General features: G+C 40.4%; 3 protein-coding genes across 12 annotated transcripts in view; 2 read left to right on the top strand and 1 right to left on the bottom strand.

Annotated features, from left to right (window-relative positions):
- SERAC1 (serine active site containing 1) overlaps positions 1-131 on the bottom strand; it is a 29,851-nt gene extending 29,720 nt beyond the window's left edge. For both annotated transcript variants that reach the window (XM_055810787.1, XM_055810788.1), the window contains exon 1: positions 35-131. The gene's annotated coding sequence lies outside the window, so the exon portion shown is untranslated. The remainder of the gene's footprint in view (positions 1-34) is intronic.
- On the top strand, positions 120-4,543 carry GTF2H5 (general transcription factor IIH subunit 5). Of its 2 annotated transcripts, none has more exons than XM_055810789.1 (3): positions 120-241; positions 479-597; positions 3,424-4,543. In XM_055810789.1, the coding sequence occupies exons 2-3, from the start codon at positions 563-565 to the stop codon at positions 3,602-3,604; spliced, it is 216 nt and encodes a 71-aa protein (XP_055666764.1). In that variant the 5' UTR covers positions 120-241; positions 479-562; the 3' UTR covers positions 3,605-4,543. The 2 variants fall into 2 exon arrangements, with proteins under 2 accessions (XP_055666764.1, XP_055666765.1); XM_055810790.1 differs by having other exon boundaries at positions 232-369.
- A 654-nt stretch (positions 4,544-5,197) lies between these two features.
- Positions 5,198-26,609, top strand: part of TULP4 (TUB like protein 4) — a 177,072-nt gene continuing 155,660 nt past the window's right edge. For 3 of the 8 annotated variants that reach the window (XR_008748134.1, XM_055810785.1, XM_055810778.1), the window contains exon 1: positions 21,050-21,133. The gene's annotated coding sequence lies outside the window, so the exon portion shown is untranslated. Of the gene's footprint in view, positions 9,489-9,846; positions 9,924-21,049; positions 21,134-21,156; positions 21,265-21,485; positions 22,211-26,609 lie in introns of those variants that run through there. The other 5 variants (XM_055810781.1, XM_055810779.1, XM_055810782.1 and 2 more) reach the window with 5 other exon arrangements.

The following is a 26,609-nucleotide window of genomic DNA, read 5'->3' as shown; positions in this document are numbered from 1 at the left end:
GCCGGCCGCCATTACCGGGCCCCCCCGCCGCTACCTTCCGCCTCCGCCTCTCCTCCCGCATCCGGCACCGGCGCCCGCGCGCCCCTGTGACGCCAGCGCGCTGCAGGCAGCCCGGCCAATCCGGCGGCGGCGCGCGGGGCGGCGGCAGGGGCGGGGTGAGGCCGCGCATGCGCCTGGCGCAGCGGTGGCCGGCGGCGCGGGGCCTGCGTCGTCAGGGCAGCGGCAGGCCGCAGCGGCGGAGGTGAAGGGCGGCGGGATCGGCGGGACCAGCTGCCCGGCGTCTGCCCGGCGTCTGCCCTGCCTGTTCGCCGACCCCGGCCGTCCCAGGGGCGTGTTGGGGCTTGTCTCCGCCCGGGCCGCCGCTGCAAGGTGCCGGCGGCGGCAGGGCCGGTAGTCGGGCAGCGCTCCGGCCTGGGGCACGGGAGTTGGCTTCTAGGGTCGCAGGGCTCAGCCGAGGCGTTGTTTCCTTTTCTTTCAGATTTCCTCTGCTGACGTGTGTACCCCAAAGCGAGAGCTGTGCTTGTCGCCTCTTCCGTGCAGCGTTTGTAAGAGAACTGGGAAGATGGTGAATGTGCTGAAAGGTGTTCTGATTGAATGGTTAGTTACAGCGCTTGATTGTCTCTCATTGTGGCGTAGTCTGTTTATTTCGTTAGAGCTGAAAGTGTTCTAAGTAACTTCAGAGTCTATACCAAAAAAAAAAAAGAGTTGTTTAGAGGAGGAGTGATGCTGAACAAGCAGACAAAAGTGTGGCCGTTGGGGGAAGGAGAGAAGCAGTTGTAGGTGATCCTAATTCTAAACTATCTTTTTTTTTTTCCAACATACTGGTTTCCACTTGTGTTTAACCACTAGATGTTCCCTCTTGTTCTTTATATTGTTTACAAATATGTTTGTTGTTGTTGTTTGTGAATAATTTCTTTACTGATTCCAGAGGGAGGTGAGAGAATCTTTCATCACTTCCTGTCTTTTTTCATGAACTAGAGTCCAAATTCAGCCAGTTGAAGGCTGACGTGTGGCTCTGTTTGTAGGTCGTACTTGAAAGGAATGTGCTTGTAGTTTGTAAAAGTACATTTTTGATATATGTGCAGTAAACACATTTTCATACAATCTGAAGTCTCTAGACTAAGAATCAGGTAACTGGTTACCTCTGAAGTAAAAGGAAGCGTCAGTCAGGATTTGTGAGGTCATTGCATAGCATTATGTGACGTACAAGATTTCTGCTGGACACTTAGGTTGTAAACATATTAACAGATTATGACTGCACAAAAGCAGAAGAACCTTGAACCTCTTGTGATGTACCAGATACAGCTGTGATCTTGCAGCAGCTAACTTCTCAGTTGACTGGATGTTAACCACCTGAAATCTGGATGTGTAATGGCAATGTGTGAGCAGTTCAGAGCTTAAACTCCGCTATAACAAAAAGCCTGTCTTCTCAAATTCGGCTCCATGCTAGTTCATTGACAAACCCTCTGAAGCACAAGAAATTGCCTGCCTGCAGCTGACTGCGCAAAAATGCTGAGAGCAGAATTCTTGATTGATAAGGCAAGAAGTTCTAAAATCTCAAGCAGTTAGTAAAATTTTTTTATTTTGCAGCTTATGTGTTTATTTTATATGTATTTAAAGATCTGTGTACAGATCTTTACCTTGTACTTTACTTTGCCCAAAATTCCATCCTAGGAGAAAATGCAGAATTGCTATAAACCTGGCCCCTTGTTTACACTTAAGATGAAAGATTTTTACAACCCAGTTTTCTGAGGATGTTAAGATACCAAATGAACAGGGAGCAATAAAGAAAAAAAAAAAAAGACACTTCTGAATGTGTAAATCATAAAAAAGTGAAATGTTGTGCAGGTCTCTTTTGGTTTTGTTTTGGTTTTTTTTGTTGTTTGGGTTTTTTTCCTATGCTCTTCCAAGAAATAGCTAAACTTTCCTGAAGGTACCATATCGAGGATTATAATCTTCAGGTGCTGTAATGAGATCAGTGTTTCTGCTGTGACATACATCTTCTGGCACTGATTACAGTTCTCTGTTGATTGTGTGAAAACAAACCAGTCTCCAGATACTGCCTGACATCATACAGGCTGGTCGTACCAGCTAGGACAAAAGCTTGTGCCATCTAGTACTGCTCATGTGAGTCACTGAAGTACAGCTGAATGAAACAAGCAAAAATTAAACGTCCCTGCAAAGAGGGATGTGGAAGAATGCTGGGAAACACATTCTTCTGGTGTCTGATTTTTCTCAACTCTTCTGTTTCTTTTAAATGCTAGAGTGTGTGAATGATGTTTCTTCTAAAGAAGATACAGCTTCCAGACTTTCCCATTCTCCTTTCCTCAAAATTACTTTGTACTTTGAAAATTCATCTTACTGTAGTCATGCTTCTGCAAGTTTGAGGCTAATATTAAAGGTTGGTTTTGGAGTTATTGGATAGGGGGCAGAGGAAGAGCTTGATCTCATAGTGCATGTCTTTGCACCATATATACTTTTAGGTAAGGGAGAATTGATCCTCATACTGCATTTAAGAGAACATTAACCAAGAAGTTCTTTTAAGATTTAGTGTGTTACTAAGAATTATTTTTAATAATTACTGTGTTGCCAAAACAACTATGTTCATGATTTTGAAAGTGTCCCGAGCTACCTCATTCTGATTTCCTGTGTTTCTTGCACATATTTTTCACCAGTTCTTGCAGTCAAATATTGTTTTACTAGAGAGCATGTTGTTTCAATTTTGTAAAAACTAGTATCAGAATAATATTATCTGAATTCTTCAAAATTTCAGTGGATCAAAGTTTATATTTTAAAGTCACTTTATCTAGCTGCTTAGTATAATGCAGCTGTTTCAACTACCTGTAATTTCCATACTTCCAATTTTTTTTCTTCTGACCATTTAAATTTAACTTAGAAGGTGACATCATGAAAAAGAAGAGATTGTTTGGTTACAGTGTGATAAATCTACAGTTCATACATGACTACTTTTTCTCTGTGCTTTACTACTTTGAGATCTATGTTCTCCTGGGTTCTGGTTACTTTTAAACAAAAATAAGCTCTAAGAAAACATGGGTTTATGGTGCTATTGCTGAAGACAGAAATGTAATGTCAAACTTACCATACTAAGGGTTGGTGGGTTTGTTTGGGTTTTTTTAAGCTACTCCAACAGCAGCATAGGGACACTCCTTTGCTAATCAAGCAGCCAGTTTTCCTCTCTAGTCTTCACTATCAGTTTATTTTTGTGTCTAAAGTAACCCAGGCAATTACTATTGTGAAAGAAGCAACTTTTTCAAAAGCTTCAATAACTTCAAGTTGTGAGCAACTCTTGAAATTAATAATAATTTCCCAAAGAACTTTGGAAGTGTCTTCAGTTGGTGGGGTTTTTGTTTAACTGTATCTTAGTACAATCAGGTGGGATCTGATGTGTGTTTGTCTCTACAGTGACCCTGCAATGAAGCAGTTTCTGCTCTACTTGGATGAGTCAAATGCATTGGGAAAGAAGTTCATCATACAAGACCTGGATGAAACTCATGTCTTTGTATTAGCCGAGTTGGTTAACTTCCTCCAGGAGAGAGTGGGCGAGTTAATGGACCAGAACTCTTTTCCTATTACTCAGAAGTAAAAAGATTAGAGAAATGAGATTACTGCAAGTTTTGGAATAGTGAATTTCAGTAGCTTGGGTTGTTACTGTTTTAATAGATACACTGTGGTTTGTAAGTTCTACGTGGAAATGGCTACTCTAGAAAATGAATAATTTTCTTGGACAAAATACTCTTGAATTGGATTTTGTTGCTCATTCTGAAAAATTATGGTATCTTTATTAAAATCCTTAAAACTATACACTTGAGGACTTGTCTAGACAATTTTGATGCATGCTCTCCATTTTTCCTTTAGGTTTGTTATCTTGCAAGATGGTATGATCCAAAAATTAATGTTTCCGTATTGGAATGGTATATGAATTCCTCTGACACATTACATTCCTGTGGAATTGATTAAATCTGGCTATAGTGTGACTGATAGAATGTGAAGAACATCTATGAAAGTATGATCTGTGCTTGATGGAACATCTCTGTACGTTGAAAGTGTGGTCAGATACTGCTTTCACTTAATGGGTTTTATACACCTAAATGAAAGTTGGTGTGAGTTTTTTTGGGGGTTGTTTTGTTTGGGGGGTTTTGTTTGGTTGGTTTGTGTTTGTTGGGGTTTTTTGCTTTTTTCCAAACATTTTACAAGTGCCCCATACTACTTGCCTACTTTTACCAAGGCTGTGCTTTCTGTGCTGTTCTTGGGTTGGGGAATGGTGCTGGGTATCTAGGATTTTGGTTGGGAAGAGGGGGGATGTGGAGGGATGGGAACAACAAAATCCATTGCCCCACATAATTATGTTTATGTTTTAATTGTAAACCGATTACTTGCATATCGACATTAGTAAATTAAAGGGATAACATAAACTGGAGACCAATGCTTTAGATATAATTTCTTGTGTTTTTCCAGCGAAGCCAATACCTAGTCACAAGAAGCTATGTGATCAGAAGGGGAAAATAAAGACTTGCTTGCTCTACCTGTGAAGAAGAAAGCTGTTTTTGTATTTTTGGGGGTGTTTGGGTGGTTTCTCTTGTTGTGTTTGCGTTTTTTCCCCCTTCAGCTTAGCTCTTCCTTCCCTACTACACTTTGCTGCAAAGAAAAAGCCTCATAGTTTCACAGTAGTTCTTTTACACAGTATTTGTAGCTCACTCAGATACTGGCTTATTTAGTAAGTCAGCTAGTGCATGATGATAAAACCTGTCAAGATTTATGTCTACAAATATGGCAGGTACAGATTACAGAAACAGGAAGAATAACATCTATTACCTTTTCTCTTACCCTACTTCCTACTTAAAATAGCCACATTTATTGGATCTGTAAGTAGTCATTTATAAATGAAAGACTGTTGGGATATTACTTCAAAGGGAAGCTTGGCTTTCAGACCTGCTCATGTGCATCAGATAGATGCCATCTTTTATCTTTGGGGGGAAAAACAAGTGTAAATAGAAAGACTTTCATAAGAAAGGTTTTCTTTTACTGACTCCCACCATTGCTTTTTTTCCTTGTCCAGTAATTATGAGATTAGTTGGTAGTTGGTGGGTTTTGTTGTTTGCTTGTGTTTGTTGGTTTGCACTCCTCACCTCCCAGGGGAATTGATATTTTTTCACAAGACATTTTTAATCAAAAAGCCATCCAAAGAAAGTGCTGCAGAATTGCATATATTCAGGCTCATGTGGATCAGCAGGTAGCCCTGTGGCATTCAGCTTCATGTAGTTTCTGGTACTCTGACTGACAAACAATAGTTTGGTCCAAGTTGTTTCATCTCTTTCTTTCACAAGTGGTTGCTTCCCCAGTCATACAGGTGAAGAATCGTCTCTACACATCTTCACTTGAAATAAAATGCTGACATATTTTATGAATGGTTTATGGTTCCTTACCTCTTTCTTGAGACTGGTCAAGTATTGACCTCATAACCATTGTTTTCTGGAAGGTTATTGGATGCTCATTTAATGGAGAGGTAATCAGTACTCTTAACATGGCATGATAGTTTAATACAATTTAAGTGTTACCCTTAAGTTATTCTTTCTTTGGAATCCTAGTTTTTTTTCCATCCAGGTTTTGATGAAAGGTAGATGATCCCTCTTTCTTTAAATGACAGTATTTGAAAAGTCATGTTAGAATTACAGCTGTTGAACTTCTCTTTATTTAATATGCTAGTGCTGCATTTCTGTTGTGGTTTTCCTTTTAACTCTGTGATAAACTTCTTGCGGTTCTTGTCTTTTTCTCCTGGTTAATTGTAGTTTTATTCTTACATTAGCTGTGTTTTAGCTTGTATTTCCAGTTACATTTCCAGTGATAGATGGCTTATGTAATACAGAGGGATAGAAGTTCCAAACTGTATAAACTACACAGTTAGGCATGCATTCTTACGCTCTTTGTGCTCAATCTTTTTTGAGTGAACATGTTTATGGATTTTAACTTGTAAACCTGTCAAGGCTTAGATTATTCCTGCAGCCTAACCAGACCTAACTGTTTCTATGCTGGAAGAATAAACAAAAGATATAAAGAAGCAAATTGGTATCTCCTTATGGAGTCTAAGGAGTTGAGTTCTTTGTAGTTTCTAGGGAAAAAGGTCTTGAATTATGTAGTATGGTGAAGGAAATCCAATGAGGAAGCTCTTAGAACTTGAGCATGTATATGTATTAAAAAAAAAACCAACAACAAAACACCCAAGGTTTTCTGGGGTTGAATAAACTTGGATCCCAGAAAACCTTTTTTTTTTCTTTAATGCGTGTAATCCTGGAATTTATATGCTTTTAAAAATACACACACACACACACATATATATATATGTATGTATGTTACCCAGATGGGCGAAAAGTAGATCCTAGCTTTGAAAAATATCAAGGCATTTTGAGATAATTAACATTTACATTTAGAGATTTATTTAGAGATTTTAAATGTTTTCACTGGCTTTCATTTAGGTGTGAAGTATTATTGGTGACTGGAGCTCAGAATGAAACATTATGTGAAGAATATCTTTTTTTTAAAATCCTGGAAGCATTTGAGAATAAAAGGTTAAGGAGATCTGTTTAAATATATACATGTTTTGCTAATAAAGCTGATACGGTGAGAACATCAGTTCTCACTGTATTTGGAATATTGTATCTTAATTTAATATTTCTAGCCATAGCAAATAAGTTAACTTTTTTCCGTTGGTATCTAGCATAGGGGCTATACTCTGCTCAGGTCCTGCTTGAGCATCAAAATAGAGCTTGAATGACAGACTTCTTGTTGAAGCAGCAAATCTTGATGGGCTTTCTCTGCTAAGGGTTGAGCTCATGCTTCACTTTATGCTTTTGCTCTGAGTTGAAAGTATCTTGTCTTCTGGAGGAAAAGCATGGTAGGGTAATTACCTAAAGGACACTTATTTGAGCTTAATTTCTTATTTGCTACTAATTTATACATAGATCTAAAATATTGTAAGTTCACTTGTTTGTGTTTTGTGATGTAAACAGTTGTTGGGTAGTTACTGTAACTTTGAACAGGCTCATGGATACCACTTTTAACACAAATGCAGAAGCTGAAGAGTAATACTTGACAGAAGGGTGAGAGAGATCTCTAATGCAAGGCAAGAGATTTTGAGCAATGCAAACAAAGTATTTCTGTTAAATGGGAAGAGAGGGGTGGAAACTGAAGGTGCAGCTTCCTATTAAAATAAAGCAATAGCACCTCTTACTGAAAATTATACTTTGGTGGTTTTGGTGGTTTGTTTTTTTAAGTTTGTTATTAATGGTCTTCAAAGAAACCTGTGTAGTATGACCATAGCGTACCACAAAAGCAAATAAGCCTGAATGCTGTTGTATATTTAGATACTTCTAGAGATTGTAGGTAAGCTAATTCTGGAGTGTGGATTTTATTTTAGTGTGGGGATTCACAGCATGATGAAGGTGACCCTGAGTTAGTCGGTACAGATAGGGATTATAATGAATTTCTTACCTTGTTACCAATTTGTAAGTCCTCTTTCCTTCTCTCTAGTACAACATTTAGCCCAGGGAGAATAATTGTCCACTACAGTAAAGGAGGAAATAACCAACAGTCAGTAGAGAGAATGCACGTGGCCCCAGGAAAGAAAACTGTGTTGAAAGAAAATAGAGAATGCTTCAGGGAATTACACCTTTTTACCTGAGAGAACCCAGATGGAGTGGATTTGACTTTGTAGCTAAACCGCCAGTGTTGTTTCATAAAAAGTTAGGCATCTGAATTCATCTGGAATGAAGAATGATAGAGCATTTTTGTTTATTTGTTTAGAAATTTAATGTGCTTATAATGAAAGTTCAGGTTTTGTTCTATGTAGCACATAGAACAGCTAGATGGCTATGTGATTTGCAATACAAAAACTTCTCCAACTGTACATTAAGAAAGCCTGTTCTACAGTCTTTCCAGGATGGTAGGGTGTATTCAAAATCATATCTTTTGCTGTCTTTTGGTTGTTGTTTGGTTTTTTTTTTAATGTGGCATCACAACAGATTTTACTGGGTTTTTTTCTCAAGTTAACTCTGCAGTGCCACCTCAAGTATGCAAGAGCAAGCTAGAGAAGGTATCTTTTATGCATTGACAAGATTGTTTACTGTGAGCTGAAGATAATGATATTTCATGGTGTCATTAAAATGACTTACTTAAACCTTTCTTAGCTGGCATCATCACCATAAAAGTGTCCAATTTCAGTCAGCACCTAGGTTGAACTTGCAAAACTAGGGCTCTGAAAATATATAGATAAAACAAATGAACAAGTCTTTGGTCATATAAGCCAACACAGGCTGAGATGTATATCTTGCTGGCAATAGGCAATTGGCTATTGAAGAAAACAGTAAGCTTTTGTAATAATTCTTTTTGCAGTTCCAAATTCTACAGCAGATTCCGATCCTTTTCCTACACTGACTTGTTGATTATCCCACAAATGATCTCATTAAAGCTGGTGGTAGTTACTGTGAAATGAGGCGTTACTGAGTATATCAGAATTGGGTGTCATGTTTGTTTTGTAATTCAGACTCTGGGAAGGCTTACATGTGCTATAAATTAAGGATTTAATAAATTGGTGGAAGTTCATAATGATGGAAGAACAAATTCTTCCTGAACTAAGTCATTATCTTTGGTCTTATGACTTAACAGCCAATAAGAAATGTAAAAAATAGCGTTTCTGATGGAAATACGATGTGGAGCTCTTTTATTTTTAATGTGGAATAGAAGTAATATTTTACTCATCTTTGTTTCATATAAAAAGATTTTCAGGACTGAAGAATTAACAATTTGAAGGCAAACCAGTAAGGGGAGCTCTTACCAATATTTTAAACTGCTTTTTAAAAAAATTTCTGCAGCGTGGGCAATGGTGGGACTTTCCATGCTTTGGAACATTAGTATCTGTCTCTCTGGATATGCTTTCAGCTGGAGATGAACATTCAACTTCAAAGGATCCTTCTAGGAAGATATTTGCAGCAGGAGATTTTGGCCATTTCTTAGATGTTTAGTTATCAGATGTTTTCTTTCTATGCTTAGGTGCACAGTCCTGTTACATGAAAATGGTGTGTTCAACATTCAGATGTTACTGGTAGGACCATGTATCTCCACATCACCGGGCTGATTTAGGAGCTGTTCTGTATTAAGTTACATCATTTTTAGTGAGCATAAATCACAGAAATACATTGTTGATACAGTCTGAAGTAACTTTTATTAATTTTTTTCTCTTTATTTCCTCATCATACAAAATGCATGTGATTTGTAGGGAACCTGTTTCTCAGAGCACATGCCCCATACTCTATGGAAGACGCTATTCAACCTTAACTGTATTTCAGTCTGCACTGGGAATTTCTGCATCTCTCTCCTTATGGTGTTGCTAATAGTACACGGAAATGAAACATACAGAAAATTTCTCCCTCACTACCTCCAAAAGTGAAGTTTTACTGGTTTACACCTATATAAAGGTAAATTTCAGTATGTTCTTTAAACAAAAACCCCACACCACCTACCAGTTAAGTTTTAAGGGGGGAGGGGGCGGGGGGAGGGAACCTAATACCTTTGATACTGGTGGTTGTATTTTTCATATAGAAGAAAAAGTAATTTTCTCTCCTCTGACTGTGTAGCAGTAATAAGCAGATTAACTGCAGAATGGAAGCAGACTATAAAATTGCTGTCCAGTGAACAAATCTAAAAAATGAAAATTTTAGAGTAGTATTGTTAGCTTTTAGCTTTTTGTGCTTGAGGAATTCTAGGCTTTAGTAACAATGACAAGTATAAGGTTCCTGGAAATCTCATTTTCAAATTAATATTTTTCTCTTATAGAAGAAAAGCAGGCTCATAATACCCATGGAGGAATGTGCTTGAACACACTAAAGAAAACCCATTCGACACCAGAACAGGTAATTGATTAGCCGTAAAATTAGCTTCTCAGGAGAGAAATGACATGCAAAATTTCTGGATGACTGTAGATTGAAGGAGTTTACTGTCAGAGCTATACAATTGTTCACTTTTCTATTATAGAAAAGAGGGACCCAGATGTAAATTACAGGACGTGCAGAATGATGGGTACCCTTGCAGATGTGAAGAGATCTTTAGTAGATAAGTACTGCACATTTCTACAATGTTGGCATAGCTGATATACTATCAGTAGTAAGAGTTAAACATACTAAGCAAACCTCTAATCTGTCAGCATTTTGTGTGTTGTGTTCCTGATCTTTGAAGCTAGAGGGGTGAGGTAGGAGGATGAAACGGAAGGTAAGAAAGAGGGGGAAGAGTATTTTAGGCTTGTATCTAACATTTCCTGTTAATTCCAAAATTGCACAAGATCACAAGGAGCATAAGGACAAAATTGAGAGAGATTATATTCAAATTAATTTTAATTTTGTATCAAAAAATGTACTTGCAATTAACTAGAACCTAATTGGTTTATAGAATGTCCTGTATCAGAGCCAACATATCACAAGGACTGGGAGAGCAAGTTTTCTTAATGTCATGCCTATCATTCTACCTCGCTTCAGTCCTGGACAGGGCCACTTTTCCATGTGGAATGATAATGTAGTTTTGCTTCTTTTTAATCTCTGGATTTTCCTACACTGGCAGCTTTATTAGGTGCAAAATGTGTTTTCCATGTGTGTGGTATGTATATCATTAGTCCCGGAGAAGGTGCCAGGAAAGAATTCTCTTGCTGACTCTCATTGTGCCCTGGTAGCCATGGGAAGGACACAACAAAACTTGGGCTATCTGCTTTCTGAGGCAAGAACATGGACCCCTCACTTTCGTACTCCTATGGAGCCCAAAAGCACATTGGAAATGTCCAGCCACTGTTCCCTGGAGAAGGTGCCAGGAAGCAATTTTCTTGCTGGCTCTCACCATGCCCTATGTAGGTATTCCAGAAGCTAGAGATTCAGCAGTGATGAGGAACCCTGGAATAATAGTAGCCTTCTGTATCATCAACCAGCTTGAAATTAAGATAGGAAAGAAAAATCTCTCTTCAGCTGTAATATGAAGCATGCTCCCTGCATTTGATTTTGCTTTTGGTCTAAACTGAGGCTAATTTTCTCTTTTAATTTTGGGAAATTTATAAAGTCAGTATAGCACTTAAAAGAGGCCTTGTTCCTTGAGGAATGTTTGAAATTGATATTTTCAAGCACAGCCATGGTGAGGTCAGTGTGATACGGGACTGTGACAGCTTTTTGCTGCTGGCCAGGTTGCCATTTGGGCGAAGACAGCTGCCAACAATGTTTGAGAGAAGCAGAAGAGTAGGGATGAGGAGTGGGCAAAGCTAAGCATCTGAACAAATCTCTCTAGAGGACCAGGGAACCTAAAGCCTTGGAACTAGTAAACATTTCCCCTTTTGGCTTTGAGTAGCTTTTTGGTTTTTTGTAAGCCATTTCTGCCTGTTTAGCGTGGTGTGTGACAGCAGGAGCCAGAAGGAAATGTTGGGAGTGGGAAGAAGGGATTCTAAGGGTGTATGTGTTTCAGAAGGTGGTTCCTAAAGTTGCTTGCTACAAGTATGAAAAACTAGACCAAGCTGAAACTGCCTTTTCAATATGCAGGGTTATTTTAGCTGTGAAGGTGCTGGGAAGAACTGTTATTGTTTGAATTGCTAACTACAAGAAGCAACCAGCTATGCTTCTCAATTTGAAACAAGGATGGGGGGGGCTTCACATAGTGCATTTTTTCATTATCATCATATTTACATGACGATTATAACCAAAGCAAGTCATAGAAACAAAGAGAGGAGACTGATATAAATGGCCTAAGTTTAAGACTAGTGGTCAGACATTGGCAACACTTCGTCAGTGAGACTAATCACTTGTGCCAATATTTTAGTTTCTACTAGTCAGGAGACTTGCCTCGGGACATCTTGGGGGAAAAAACAAAATTGGGTCTGCTGGAAACTTGTCGTTCTTGGGTCAAGGGAATGTCAAAGTCTGGATTTTTCAGTCTCAAAACCTGCTACACTCAGACACGACAGGTACTTTTCTCCTTTGCCCTAGCACCCAGTATGTAATGATGGCAGTCATGCAAATTTGTATGCCTGTGACAACACAAAGTAGTGTAATAATGAAATATAATGTACAATTGAAAGGGTGATGTACAGATTTAATTATCTTCTCTTAAAAATACAAGAATAAAAACACGTATGAGAATAACTTATGTGTGCACCAGTAAGTACTGAATGCAATTTATTCTAAGGATAATCTCTGGTGCCAAGTGATTGATCTTTTTTAATGAAGCAGGCATTTAAATATACGTAAATTGTGTAACAAGCGTTGAGAACACAGACAAAACACCAACTCATTAGTTCAAATTTCTTCCAGACGTTGGTAAGAAAATAATTAAAAAGTAACAAATATACAAAGCAAATATTAGCAAAACAATTAATGTTTATTCATGCAAATGTGAGCTTATTACCAAGTGCAGTAAACTTACTACTTGGATTTTTTTCTGCTAGCTTTCAAGACGTGATCATATGGGATACTAAGCACTACATTTAACAGTAATTTTTTTACTTTTGCCTTACTACTAGAGCTGTGAAAATTAGTTCTCACTGAGAAGGGAAGATGTTAACAGCATTATTTTGTTGAGACTATGTCACCACTTAAAGAATAGTTCACCTTTAAGTTAACTAGTGTGATCTAATAGAGAAGTGAAAAGCCTGGCCTTGCTCTATGTTCTCAAGCAGGTATCTTTCATGTGTCCTAATGTAGTTTTCCCCATCTGTAAAATAGGGATAAGGGTAATATTTTTCTGCTACTCCTACTAAGCAGGACTGCGGCCTTGCTTTGTTTTCTGTCTATGCAAAATGCACAATAGAAGTCTGTCCTGCTCTCTGTTCCTATTGAAGTATCCTCTAGTAAAAGTAAATGTTGGGGTACTTCATAACATACATAGGAAAATATGCATTCAATTGTAGGAGATCTTACTATGCTAGTATGTTAGCTTACATACATGCATATTAAATGCTGCTGTTGATTAAAGAGTTTTAGGTCTTCGTAGCATCACATCCTGGCCTAACCACAGTTCTGAGTGACAGGATAGGAATATTCTCTGTGTTTGTGTGTGTGTATTTGTATGTACATGAATACACACACAAAAATAACTGTATGTCTTTCTGTGTGTGCATATATATGTATATACAGTGTGTATATATAGTAATTGCAGCTACAGTATGCTTATCTCAAGGGAGAAAGGTGCCCTTCCTTGCCTGACAATATTTATTACAATTTAGAGAGGAATGGGATGCTTTTGCTGTACTTGCACTGAGTAGCATCACTGTAAGCCTCAAGCAGGTGGTGGGGTTCTCAAGGGGGAACAAACATAGGAAACTAGGGTGCTAATAAGGATGACCAGACCTTTCACATCTGGAATTTATTTTGTGTACTTCTGAAATGGGTTAAAATGATCAGTGAGATCCCCGATCAGGCATTCATGTCAGTAAGTTGGGTTTTTTTTCTTTGCACATAGGGCCGCTTTTTACCACTGTATCGTATTTTTCTGAAACCATAAAAAATGTGAGAAACAATTGGTATATTCATCATATTCTTGCTGTGTATTTTCCTACTATTAAATCTAGATTGAAATTATTTTTTTCAGTGGAGCAAAAGACCTTAAATATTTGATCGTGTTCCTTTATAGGCCTACCCACAGCAAACACAGGTATCATGCTGCAATTATGTTATTTTTTAAGAATTAACATTCGATTTTGCAACAGTCTTAGTATTTGTTGTGTTTCCTACTATGGAGGGTGATAGTACAAAGGATACTTACTTGGGACTCGCTGATAAACTGTTAGAATTCTGGTGCTTAAGACCTGGAATATTTTGATGGCTTTTCTCTTATTCTTTCATATTTTTCAAGAACTCTCTCGTTTTTTTATTTGAATGTTGTCTCCATTGAATTTTGCAAAAAAAATGATGGCTTAAGTTCTGCTGTGCTGTCCTTTTACTTGAACTGCTCATGAAACTATACTTTGAAATGATAAGAGGTTTTGAAGAATACATGTATATGGCATGGGTCTCTGTAGATTTAAGCCAAAAAAGATACTAATTTATATTTCAGCTGTTAAAGCGCTTGTCTGAAAAGCCTAGGGACCTTGGAAGAATTTCCACCAGCTGCTATTTATTTTAATATTCTAATGTGTGCTTTGCTGAGAAAGTTATATTAATTGCTTTTTTATATTGTGGACATATTCAGAGGTCTCGCTTTGAACTAGGGTTTCACAATGCTGAACTTACAAAATGCTTAAGAAGGGGGCGTAACCTGATGTAGCAAATGAAATAGGCAAAGATTGACTGTGCATGTTTAATAGAGTAAAATATAGATAGAATCATGACTGTTTCTCCTGGCCCTTCTCTGTACCCATTTCAAGTTTAATTTACCTTTCTTCAACGTAATTGATCACAACTGTATGCAGAATTCTAGGTGAAGTCTTCCCAATACCAATGCAATAGCATTTATATTCCAGATCTGTCCTGGGAATCCTGGGAGTATTAGCCTCTTTCATGATCTCATCAGATTGACGCCTTATGGATATTCAGTTCCTGACAGGCAGATACAGGTTTTCCTCATCCTCTCCTTTCAGTAGATGCCTTCAGTTTAAAATGAACATTTGTAAGGCCTTCAGTTCATGATTTTGAACTTTGTACTATCATATTTCATCCCACTTTTTTTTTATTAGTCTGCTTCTGTTGGTCATCCATTCTTTTCAGATTATTTTTTTTGTGGTTTGTTCTAGGCTATGTTGTTGATTCAGGTTTGTGTCATCAGCAAATTTTAATAGCATACTCATGTTTTAAATATTTCTGTTAGTTGACCTTAGAACAAAAAGGTCAGTATCATGACTGATTGTTCAGGGACTCCATTTATAGTATCTCCTAAGGCTGTTTTCTTTGGAGCACCATCCATTGCCATCCTTATTAGTTCCCATCCCCTGCCCTCTGTACTAATCCTCATCTCTTCAGTTTAATTAATATCTTGTGTGGCATCATTTGAAATACTAAGTGAAGTTCAAAAAAACCAAACCCACACGAATATATTTCCCTTCTTTAGCACATCAGTTTTCTGACAAAGAAAAAAAATGCAGAAGTTGCATTTCTATTCAACTTTGTGTATATTGTCCCATTTTCCCATTTATCAAAGTGGGTTTGTTCTTATCTACAAAATGTTTGTCAAGTTCTTATGTACCACTCACACCAGATGGGTAAATCTGAGCTTGCCCTTACTGTTCTTTCTTGAGTACAGGTACAACGTCTTCTCTTACATGTGCTAAGGTTGGCAGACTTCATTAAAAAAAAAATTGTTGTCACTTTTAATGTGTCAGTTCTTTTAGTATCCTGAGATGATATCTTGTTTTCCCTGTTCAGGTTACATTAAGCTCCTTGAAGAAGCCGGGGGGGGGGGGGGGGGGGGGGGGCGGGGGAATATATGTCGAAAGTTGGAGCTGCTTCCACAAGAAAAATTAGGCAGGAGGAAGCTGGAGTGAACAGCCAGTCAAGTGGAGGGTTTGGTTACTCATCCATCAGCCTGGCTATTCTTCTCAGTTGCTGAGGAAATCCTTGCTCTTTTTGGGTAATCTGCTCAGGCAAGCTGACTTGTTTCTCTTTTTCTGATGTGTTCCTCTGTAGTGGAGGAAAATTACAAGATTAGGTCCATCAAAAGGAAAATGCCTTTTGGAATCAGTTGAGCATATAAAGCTAGCAAAAATGAGTTAAGTTTGTGTGTGGAAAAAGTACGAGTGAATAATGAGCACACGAAAAAAGTGAGCAGGTTTGCATGCAAAACCCTCAAATGCATTAAAAATGGGATAGTTATCCACGTTGGCAATCCAGACAGAGGTGAAGAAAGAAGATAGAATAACAGAGGCATCTACAAGAACAGTTTTCCTCTTGTGAAAAATACACTTAAGTACCTATGCTAGTTTAGGTCCTGTGAGGTAGTGTTCTGCAAGGTGAACTGTTCATGTCCTTTATTTTACAACACATAAAGACAATTAGCATTTTTTTTTTCCTATTTATTTTAATTTAGGGTATTTTGGTATTTCTCAGCTTTCCTTTCTTTGCTGAAGGACTGAGAAACTGGAGTGAAATCATGACATACCTTAATCTGATTTTCAGGCTTCTTGGTTGTGTAGCTGATGTGGTTGAATTGGGAGCCCTTTAAGATCTTTACTTGATTATTTTTGTTGTTATATTTACTTTTAACAGCTTGTAATGGAAATAAACTGCACTAAAAGGCTACATTTCGGTGCCTGCATACTGATGGACTTGGGGTTCAAAAGAAATCTGTATTTGCTCAAACATAGCTGAAATCCCTATGGCTAGGAGGGGTAGGGACATTTGAAGAAATCCATCCAGTGCTGTCAGCCACAGACATTTCAGATGGGCAACTGCAACTGGAGAATTTTGTCTTCTTGAAACCTGTAAATATTAATGGACACATGGGTGTTTGGTCCATGTTTCTAAGAAATTCATACCAAAATCTTACCCTGAGCTCATACATCCTTCTACATCCATTCTACTAAATATCAGTAATTCCAACTCGGGAGTTGTAAAGCAGCAATACTGATGCAGTCTTCTGAAAATTTACTGGCCAGCAGCAAAAAAAGGCAGTCACTGTCTGATGGGGGCAGCCCTTGTAGGTGATCAGAGCAATGACAGGTGTGAGCAGGATTTCCCTTTATATCTCTGTTCTAGACTGAAATGGAATGAAATAATTTTTTCTGTTGGCAGTTTTAAATGATGTATTTTTCAGAAAGTCAGGACAGACTTTCAGTGCAGAGACCTCAGTCCTGCAAATACTTAGGCATATTAGTTTGTTGAACTCAAAGTTATTGATATGTTTTTATGGCAATAAGGCTTGAGTGGGGATTTAACAGCATGCCTGTGTTGAACTCGTTTTGCTTACTTGCTAATGATTACACCTGAACGATGCAAGAACTATTTTTTTTTTATAGAATTAGGCCACTTTTCCCTTGGGTAACTCTTGAACTGTTTTTTGGTTTTCCTTTTTCCTACCCCAGTTATCTGGACTTACTAGATCTGCAGTTTTAAATTAAACTGTCTTTAAGATGAGATTAATTATGAAGAGCTGCATCCCCAAAAGATATTTTAAAAAGCACTTTGAGTTAAGCTAAGGCATTCAAAAGAATCTTAGTAATAATGGTTACACTTGATTTTTCAGGTGTGCTTTCCTTTTTTCATAGAGCATATGGAACACCTCTAGAAAGTTATTGTGTTATTTAAAAAAAAACCACCCTTGACTTCACATGTAAAGAATATATAGAGAACTATCATCTCACCCAGTTCTGGGAATATAATGCCTTCAGAAATCAGAGTTTTGTTCTTTGCAGTACTAATGTTGCTTGCATTTGGAAGGCAACCAAGGCCTGTGCTTTGCTTCCCGGCCCAACATGCCCAAGTTGTACAAATGAGCACGAACAGAGTGTGCTTGTGAATTGGGAAGACATCATGAAAAGTGAAATGACATGGGGGAAAATTGTCTGCAGTGAAAACATTTTGTGTGAGAGAGTATGAATATTTCACCTGAAGAGAAAAAAAATGCCATGTTCTGGTTGGGCAGACTAAGGAAGGTCAGTTGAAGTTGTGTCCTTGTGTTTTCTTTTTGAAATAAAAAAAACTGACATTCAAAAAAGTTCATGTAGTTGCTCGTAGGCAAGTGGGTTTTATTATTTGCCTTCATTGAATGGTGATTGCTAGTTATTTTAAAGGTGTCCAAATTAAAAAAAAAAAAAAAAAGAGAGAGAGAAAGAAAAAGACGGTATTATGAGAAAATCTTCCTGGAAAAGAGGCCAGCCTTTGTTTTCTTAGGGGATTGTGAATATGGGATTAATGATTTATAGCAGGGGTCCTCAAACTATGGCCCCCCAGGGTCCTCAAACTATGGCCCCCCAGGGTCCTCAATCCGGCCCTGGTATTTACAGACCCCCCACCCCACCCCCCCAGCCGGGGGTTGGGGGGGAACCAAGCAGCCGCAGATGACTGCCTGCCACTGCATCCGCGCGCCGGACCCCTGGTTTATAGGAATGGCCAGATACTGGAGTAGCTGCTCACTCTAACAGCTGGGTAAGGTTTAAAAGCATAGGCCTGGTCATAACTGAAATGAATGGGGTGGAGTTCTGTCTGAAAAGGCATGTTTCTTACTGTCTTTGACCTTACATTCACAATATTCCAACAGTAAAAATGAATTTACAAACTGTTCTGTACAGTTTCTTGACTGATCTTTTATTATCCAGTCAAGTTGGCTAGGTAACTCAGCTTTTCTTTAGATCAGTAATACCCAGAAGTGAGTAGAAACATAGCTTTTAAAAAAAATCTGTGGTTTTTAGCTTCATAATAAAATTAACAATGTTGCCTAATATGATTTTGATAACACAATTTTAGGTTAATGTCTCTATTCATTTGTACTGCTGAAGTTGCATGAAAAGTTGCAGTTGGACTACTGAAACGTTTATGCTGTTAGCTCCATAATATAATGAACTGGTGCTTTAAGTCAAGGGATGTCTTCCTCCAGCTCCTCGAAGGGATGGAGTAGACTAGTGAAGGAAAAGGTTGTCTCTCCACTTTGAGTTTTCTGTGTTTTGTACATATCTTTAAAAAATAATTTGAAGTGTGAATTAAGTGAGTTTTTAAACGCTTAATTATCCTACCAATCTATCTCTAGTCATGGAAAAAGTTCAAAATAGTAGTTGCGCAAAAAATGATGCAATACAGTAGTGGTATTTTCCTCAGTGTGATCTGCCTTTGCATTTATAGAGCAGCAGTGTCCTGTTGGCAAATTAAAAGAGCATGTGTTATTGCTATAAATAAGAGAAATGTTGACTTCTCTTTTCACTTTGGAAGCTGAGACCTTATCTTAACTGCAGGGACACTTCTGGGTTTGAATCACTCAGATTATGGACTTGATTTGAGATTGCTGTGGCTCCTCTTCTGCATGTGGGTGAACGCTGTAGTTCATCCTTGACGTGGAATCAGGTCTTGCTGGATTCACATGTGCAGATGAAAAAGGTGGGGAATTGCCTCTCTGTTGCAAGGTTTAAACACAGTCTGGTTCTAGTCCCTGGGACTCTTGTGCATCTGTGTGAATTATTACTTTTTTTAATAAATGTGTTGTGTTGATAGACTAAAGCTAGAGCAACAAGCGACAATAAGCGTTGATCTTCCTGTGTATTTTTCTTCAGTCCTCAACACGTAGTAGGGTGCAGAATGGGTAGGACCTCCTGCAAGGAATTACTCAAAGTCACGATCGTAGTTTGTAGAGGCTGGCAAACAACTACCAGACAGTTTTCTCTTGCGATGATGAACCCAGCTACAGACAGCTTCTAGTACAGCTGAGAGAAGAGACTAGTAGGCAATACTGTTACACTGTGGTTAGGGTGGCAGGGGTGGAGAGGGCAGGATTACAAAGGGGGTTAAAGCTGAAGCAGTGTTTTGGAAACCCCTCTGTGATGTTTTTTGCGTGAGTACCTAGACTTAATTTTTATGATGGCCTGTTCATTCAGAATTGAGCTAAGGCACAGATGGGTTAAGTTAAACAAAAGAATTGAGTGATGCAGTGGTTTTAACTGTTTCAGCCCCTCAAAATCTTCTACTGAAGAAGTAATCCCAGTATGGGACTACTTTGGAGTAATGTAAGCCTACCAATAAAGGGGTTGTGGTGGTGGTGGCTGTCTTTTGTAGCCATCCAGAAGGTAATTTGGGTACCCTGGTCTTCTGTGCTTACCAGTTGATAACTACTGTAACGCACCCCAAAATGGAGCCCTAACTCCCTGGTAACTTTTTATTGCATTTCAACTATAGGGCTGTTACTCTACCTTTAAGAGATGCCCGAGGTTTTAGCCTGTGCAGTGCAACTGAAAATTTTTAATAAAAAAAAACTTTTTTCTAAATAGGTATTATATTGACAGATGAAATCTACACCTAGCTCTAACATGTTATCTCAGGCTTCAGTCTTCCAGGTTTTCACAGACCTAGCTGATTCTCTGGCAGAAAGTTTGACCCCTTCTTGCTATAGGTCGTAAGAGAAAATCCTTATGGAGCTTTGGGGAATAGTGTGAAAAATATTTACCTTTTTAGTTTCTGAAATGGGCAGTAGGTTTTGATTACTGAAGGCAGCATGGGATTGGGCCTTTTCACTTCCCACTCCCCAGGCACTGTTCTTCAGGTGGCTTTTTAGAGCGGATAGTTACAGTTTGTTCCTGGTTTCCTTAAACTATGAAGTGCTCTGCACTTTGCATGTTTAGGCATTTTTGTTGCTTCTTTCTGAAGAAGGGGAATGTGCACTGGATATAATATCAGAATGCATCTGCAGTTTGTTTGCAACACAAATCCCTTTTTACTGAGGCTCCCCCAGGCCTTGCAGTGCCGAAAACTCTGGATTGTGTCCTGAACGTGGCGGGTTTGAAGCCAGAGGCATTCTCTCCCGTAAGGCACCCCTGGACGCGCTACCATAAGCATTATTTTCTGGGAGCAAAGACTACGCTTAGCGAGGGGCACTAGTCAACACAGCTGACTTTCACTCGCCGTGGCTTTTGGTTTAAAATGCGGGACCACAGCGGCGCTGGTAGCCGCGCTGTCTGGGGGGCGGGGGGCGGCGGTCCCGTGCCCCGGCCCCGCTCCCTCCCCGCGGGCCGCGGCGGGGAGCACTCGGCTGCCAGGGCTTCGCTGCCAGGTAACTCCGCCGCCATGCGCAGCCGCCGCTGTCCCTAACGCAGCTGCGGCTTCTTTCTCAGAGGGAAGTGAGGGGCTGAGGGAGGACGGGGACGCGCTGGCGGCAGCCTTGCCTCCCCCCGCTCCGGCTGTCTCCCCTTGTCAAACAAGCTGTTATCACGTCGCGTTACAGTGTCGCGCCGTCATGGCGCCGGCGGGACCCCACGAACGGTCCGTGGCCTTGCAGGGGGCGCCGGGGGCTGCCCGCGGCTCCGCGGGGGAGGGTTTGGGGCTGCCCCTCCCGCCCCCCGGCCCGGCCGAGCGGCCCCGGCGCTGCGGGAGAGCAGGCGGGGGCGGAGCGGGCCGGGGAAGTGTGGCGGTCACGTGGCGGGGGTCACGTGGCGGGGGAGTCGGGCCCAGCCGCCGCCGCTCCGGTAGCGGTGAGAGAGGGAGCCGGGAGGGCGGGCGGGGAGGGAGGGGGAGGCGCGCGGGGCCGGGGCGGGCGCGGGGAGGGAGCCCGGGGGTGCGAGCGGCCGCCGCCGGCTCCGCCGCCGCGCCGCGCCCCGCCGAGGTGAGTGCGGGGGGGAGGGGGCGATGCACGGGGCAGGGCCGCAGGGCGGGGGCGCCGCCGGGGGCGGGATGGCGCGGGCGGCTGCGGGGCTGTTTTCCTTCCGTGCCGGCAGGGCGGCCCGTTTTTTTGGTTTTTTTTTGGGGGGCGGGGGGGGTGGTCGGTGGTGTGGTGGTGTCCCGGGGCGCCGCCGGGACTCGCGCATCCGCTGTGTGCCGCGCTCCGCGTTCGCCGTGTGGCGCTCCCCCGCGCGCCGGAGGGGCACCGGGCGGGCCGGGCACCGGCCGCGGCTGGCGCCGTTCCTGCCGTCGCGGGCACGGCGGGCGGGAGCCTGGCGTCTGGCCCCGGCCCCGCGCCTTCCCGCGGAGCTGCGGCTCCGGGCGGTGCGGCTGGGGGGTCCCCGCCCTCCCCCGGGGGCTGCCGCTCCGCCTCGCCGGGTGGCCGGGGGCCGGCGGGAGCCCGGGGCGGCGGCGGCTCCGGCATCACCCGTGCCTCTCCGCGCGGTCGCGCCGCCGTGCTCAAAATGTTGTTTCTTTTTTTTTTTTTTTTTTTTTTTTTTTCCCTTTGCATCGCCCCCGCCTTTCCGGGAGCGGGGAGCTGGGACATTTGCCCCGCGATAGGGTGACATTCTCGAGCGGGTGCAACTCCCTCGCGTTCTTTTGTGTCGTGCCCTCGCATCGCGCCTTGCGATACGTGCCCGCGTGCGGGCGTGTTCAGCACCGCGCCTTCCTCTGGGTTTCCCAAAAAGTGCAGGAATCGTTCACCCCATTCCCTGCTGAAATTTGACTTAAACGTGACAACGGCTGTGGGGTCGGATCAGAGGTGCGCCTCGTGCAGAGGCCGGGTTCTGCGCGTGGCGTGGCGGGTGGCGGATGCTCGGGAACGCCGTGACCACCGGGTGCCGTGCTGCGACGCCCTGGGAAGCCGGCCAGACCGCCAGCGATCTGAGGTTAAAGGACTTCCCAAGTCACATCTGACAGTTTAGGACTTAAGAGCCCTTTTTCTTCCCATGGCTTAGATACACGTCTTTTCAAAAAAGAATGATACAAAGGCCTCTTAATAGAAAAGTTTTTTCTCTGCCTTCTTCAAAAAAATGCAGTTGTGCTTATATTATTGTCATAGGCAATTTCATTTTGCCGGGATGAAATTTGCCTGTCCCAAATATTACTGATTTGTGAGCAATGTACTGTGTTTTCAATAGGTGAGGGGTATTGGTAATGGATATTTTCTGTGCATACAGCAGCTGTAAATAACAAAATTGGGTTTTAATGTATGTTTTCACAGGTCATTTGCAAAATTTAAGTCTTAAAACCTAAAATAGCTTTTAACAAAATGCAGGATAATAAGAACTTGGTCAAAATAGCAAGTGTTGTACTGTAATACGATATTGACAGCTTTGAAGAGGCTTATATGAATATGAACCATGATAATTTAACTATTTCTATTTAAGTTTAAAGAATGAAGTTGTACAAAAAGAAGAGGTTTATTAATAGAACCAATTTCTCATTACATCAAGATTTCTGGTAAATTTTTTTCAGCAATACCATCGTAAATTTTTCTGTAGTAGCAAAATCATGGTGATCCCTAGGGATGCTAGCTATCAGCTTGATCTTGCAATCCTAGTTTATAAAATAGCTTCATGCCGGGAGCTCCTAACCTGATTGCTCTTATAAGGAACATTTGCACGAGTGGGCCCCATTTTTCACAGGCGTTGTGACTGTTAGAAAAAATAGAACTATTTCAGAAAACTACATATCCCCCCACGCCTCCGTTGGAGTTTTATAAGAAGGTCATTACCAGATTCTTGGGGGCTGAAAGGGGGTAGTGGGTTGGGGTGTGTGTGTGTATATATATTTAAAAGATTAAAAATAGCTTAGAAAAGTGACAGCTATAACTGTTGTGAATGACTTTCATGGAAAGATGATAATTTTTTTTAAATTTTTATTTGTACATCACATCACTGCTTCTAACAACAAGACTGGAATTTGGTCTCACCTAATCAAAGATGTTTATTCTAAAACCCTTAGTATATTTCACTGTACTATAAAAACCCTACTCACTTTGAGTTACACTGAGCTCATGATGGACAGTTTATTCAATATATTTCCTTCATTAAGTTGATTAGTAGATTTCAATGGTTCTATTGTGAGCTTACACCAAAAAAGCTGTTGCAGCGCAACTTTTCTTAGCTCATTGAGTCATTTTTATTGCAAGAAATGGTTGCTTCAGCTAAACTTTCAAACAAAATTAGTTTTGAGACTAGCCTCTAGAAAAAGTTGTACTCATTTTATGTAATTTTTAAGTATATTTATAATACACAGCTTTTAGAAGTACTTTTCATCAGTAGGTTTCAAAGCACCTTGCAAAAGAATTCAGTGTAATTATTCTCTCCTTATCTAAGGGTAATTATTCTCATCTTATCTGGTGCTCATAAAGAGATCATTGTCTGCCTGTGATCACTGTAAGAAACTTTCTAAGAAGGTCTAACAATAAAATCAGATTTTTGATTTAATTTTCTTCTACAATGAAACCCACAAACTCACCTTTCTGTTTTGTACAGTTTTTCTGTTGCAGCATTTTTATGTCATTAATGATGCCTGAGGTTGTTTATTGATTTACCATCCATACCAAGGTTGGAAGTCTGCGCTTTAAGTAGGACAGATGTCTCTTCTTGGTGTCAGAAGAGACCTTGCTGAAGGCTTAACCAAATTCACTGATGAGTTAGAGAACGATTCAGAACAGTTTCTGTTAAGGTCGTCAGAGTAGTAATGGTGCATGTCTGGTTCAGTTACTGCAGAGCTTGACTGCTAAGGGAGTTTGTACTGATGTCTCTTGATATTTAACAGGGGAAAAAAAGTGTGTTTGTATGCAGAGCTGCTATAAATGGTATGGAATCTCGCATTTCATTTTTCTGAGTGGAACTGGTGGTTCCAATCACCTTTGGTGTCCCATTTTTGTAACGTGTCTGGTAGCAGAACACTGATGTTAGAGGTGTGAAGTACCCACCCTTAAATTGTTGTTTTCCAACCACCTCTGTCAGTTGGGGTTTGCAGATGATGATCACTAATCATAATATTGGTAAATTTTAATAGCTTAGTTTAAGACTTGAGGTCTTCTACTGGGTTGGTATTTTGTAAAATAGGACAGAACACCATGTATTTTGTTTTCAATTCAAGACAATACGTTAAAGCATTGTCATTTAGAGATAAAATACAAGTTAGGAAATGTATGTAATGGAAGGATTACAATTTGGGAGCCATGCAGTATACTATATACTAAATAGTATGGGACCTGTATTCCCACATAGTGTAATGATGTTGAGAAACATGAGCTCGTATAACTTAGATCTTAGTCGTAAACCTTTTATTAAAGGGGATGAAGGCTTACCTACTGTAATGAAATGTTTGCCAGCAGTCTTGCAGGAGTAGTCAGTGATTTCAGTTGACTCTCTGTAGAAGCAATGCCTGCTTGTTCCAGGCTAGCATCTGGACTTCAGTTAGATCTATGTGGATCCCGATTATTTGGAAGAAAGGTTCGGGAGGAAATGTTCCGAGATGACCAGTTTCAAAAAGAAGTTTTTCTGCCTATTTCTGTGTTCGTTGTTTTTGTGTGACTTTTTGTTTTGATCCATGCTTTTGTATTTGATCCGTTATTTCTGTGTTGTGTGATTTTAAACTAATGCCTTTGTTTACATCGATTTACAGTACTTAAAACTTTAGTATCTTTTAAATGGTCTGTGATAGTAATTTTTGCTTTGTGCTTATACCCATGAAAGACCTTAGTATTCCTCAGCTGCACATCTTATCCATGATAGCTGTAATATATCCAGGCTGGCCTGGAGAGCCTCCCACTGGAAAGCTGGGCTGTTTGTGTAGCGTGGAAGTCCTGAATCATTTGATTGTTGCTTTCTGCATAGTTTCAGAGCTAGAAGGCCCAGCTGGTAGTCATACACTTTCCTAGTACCCTGGGTCTGAATAGTCTCCCAACATCCTTGCCTGCTGTGAAGTATTCCTCAAAGCACGAGTGTGAAGATTAATTCTCCCATTAGAATATAAAGATCTAGCATTTCTCAGAACTAATATCAATCCATCCTATCAGTTCTTCCTCTGCTTTGTACATGCAATGGAATAGATTGCTCTCCTTTGAAGACACTCTTCTCATCAAATATTTGTTGAAGCAAATCTCTTGCAGCTAAACTAATTTCTAAATAAAATCATATATCTCTTGTTTCATTAGTTTGAAGAATAATTGCAAGGTAAATTTTGGAAGAAGGCCAAACCCATTCACATAGCCATTCAAAGAAAATTACTGCAAATACTTCACCAGTGGTACCTGGCACCATTTAAGCAGATGAAAGACATAGAAAGGAGCCAGAAATGTTGCACACAATATGAAAAAAGATAATCTCTGTGTATTAGGAATGCAATAGAAGAGCAGTGTTTTTAAAGATAAGTAGCAAATAAAGTTACTGCGAAAAACAAAGGTTGGCTGCCTGCGGTAATTGTGATGGATCACAGTCCACAGGAGGCTTCTTTAGTTGGAGAAAGACAACACCTAACAAAATTCTTGAATTGTTAGAGGGAGAGAGTGGTCTCACTTTTATCCTGTTCTGGGTGCTGTATTTAGTATAGTGGGAACCCTGGTTTGCTGAGCAGCCAGGCATTACTAGCAGTGTTATTGTTGCCTGGGCTTGATAAGGAACAGATCTCCTTATTCTAATGGCATGGTGGAATGATTCCAGGAAATCCTTTCAGTTGTAAATAACTGAAAAATGAAACAAAACCCCAAAGATCTACCTGTCTAAAATCTGAATAAAATATACAAAAGGGAGATTGACTAACACAAATCCTGTCTTGGAGATCATACAGCCTGTAGATAATAGTTAATGTTCTATAAAAATATCAGAAATGTTACTCATAAAGCTATTTTAAGTGTTAAATAAAACTTGAAAGGGGGAGCGATTTCAGCTAAGGGAGAAGGAGCGAGGGTTATATATTCGTGGTGTCTTCCCCAGCTCTCGTGAGTGATGCAAGTATGTTAAGAACTGTTACTATATAAATATCTTGGCTGCCATACAAGTGCCCTACATAGTGTTTGGAAAGGAGGGAATTGAACAGTGTAGGTGTTGAACTAGCTTTGGATATTTTACCTGCCTTTTCCCAGGCACAAAACCGCAGACCTAAGAATGATCTATCAGCTCAGACCAAAGGTGTTTCTACATCAGTATCTTGTTTTTAACGGTGAATGATAGCAGATGCCTAAGGGAGAATATCATAGGGTGTGCAAATAGCTGAACTTCTGAAGAGAAGTATCGCTGGCTTCTAACAGGATGCAGTTTAGGAGTCTCT

Source organism: Falco peregrinus, chromosome 7 (genome assembly GCF_023634155.1).
Source record: "Falco peregrinus isolate bFalPer1 chromosome 7, bFalPer1.pri, whole genome shotgun sequence".
NCBI lineage: Eukaryota > Metazoa > Chordata > Aves > Falconiformes > Falconidae > Falco > Falco peregrinus.
Note: the sequence above shows the minus strand (reverse complement) of the source record. Positions and strands in the feature narration are given on the sequence as shown.

Excerpts from the sequence above, each read along its gene's own strand:
- GTF2H5 (XM_055810789.1), top strand. The coding sequence starts at position 563 with ATGGTGAATGTGCTGAAAGGTGTTCTGATTGAATG. Across the intron at positions 598-3,423 it reads AAAGGTGTTCTGATTGAATG|TGACCCTGCAATGAAGCAGT; the intron begins GTTAGTTACAGC and ends TTGTCTCTACAG.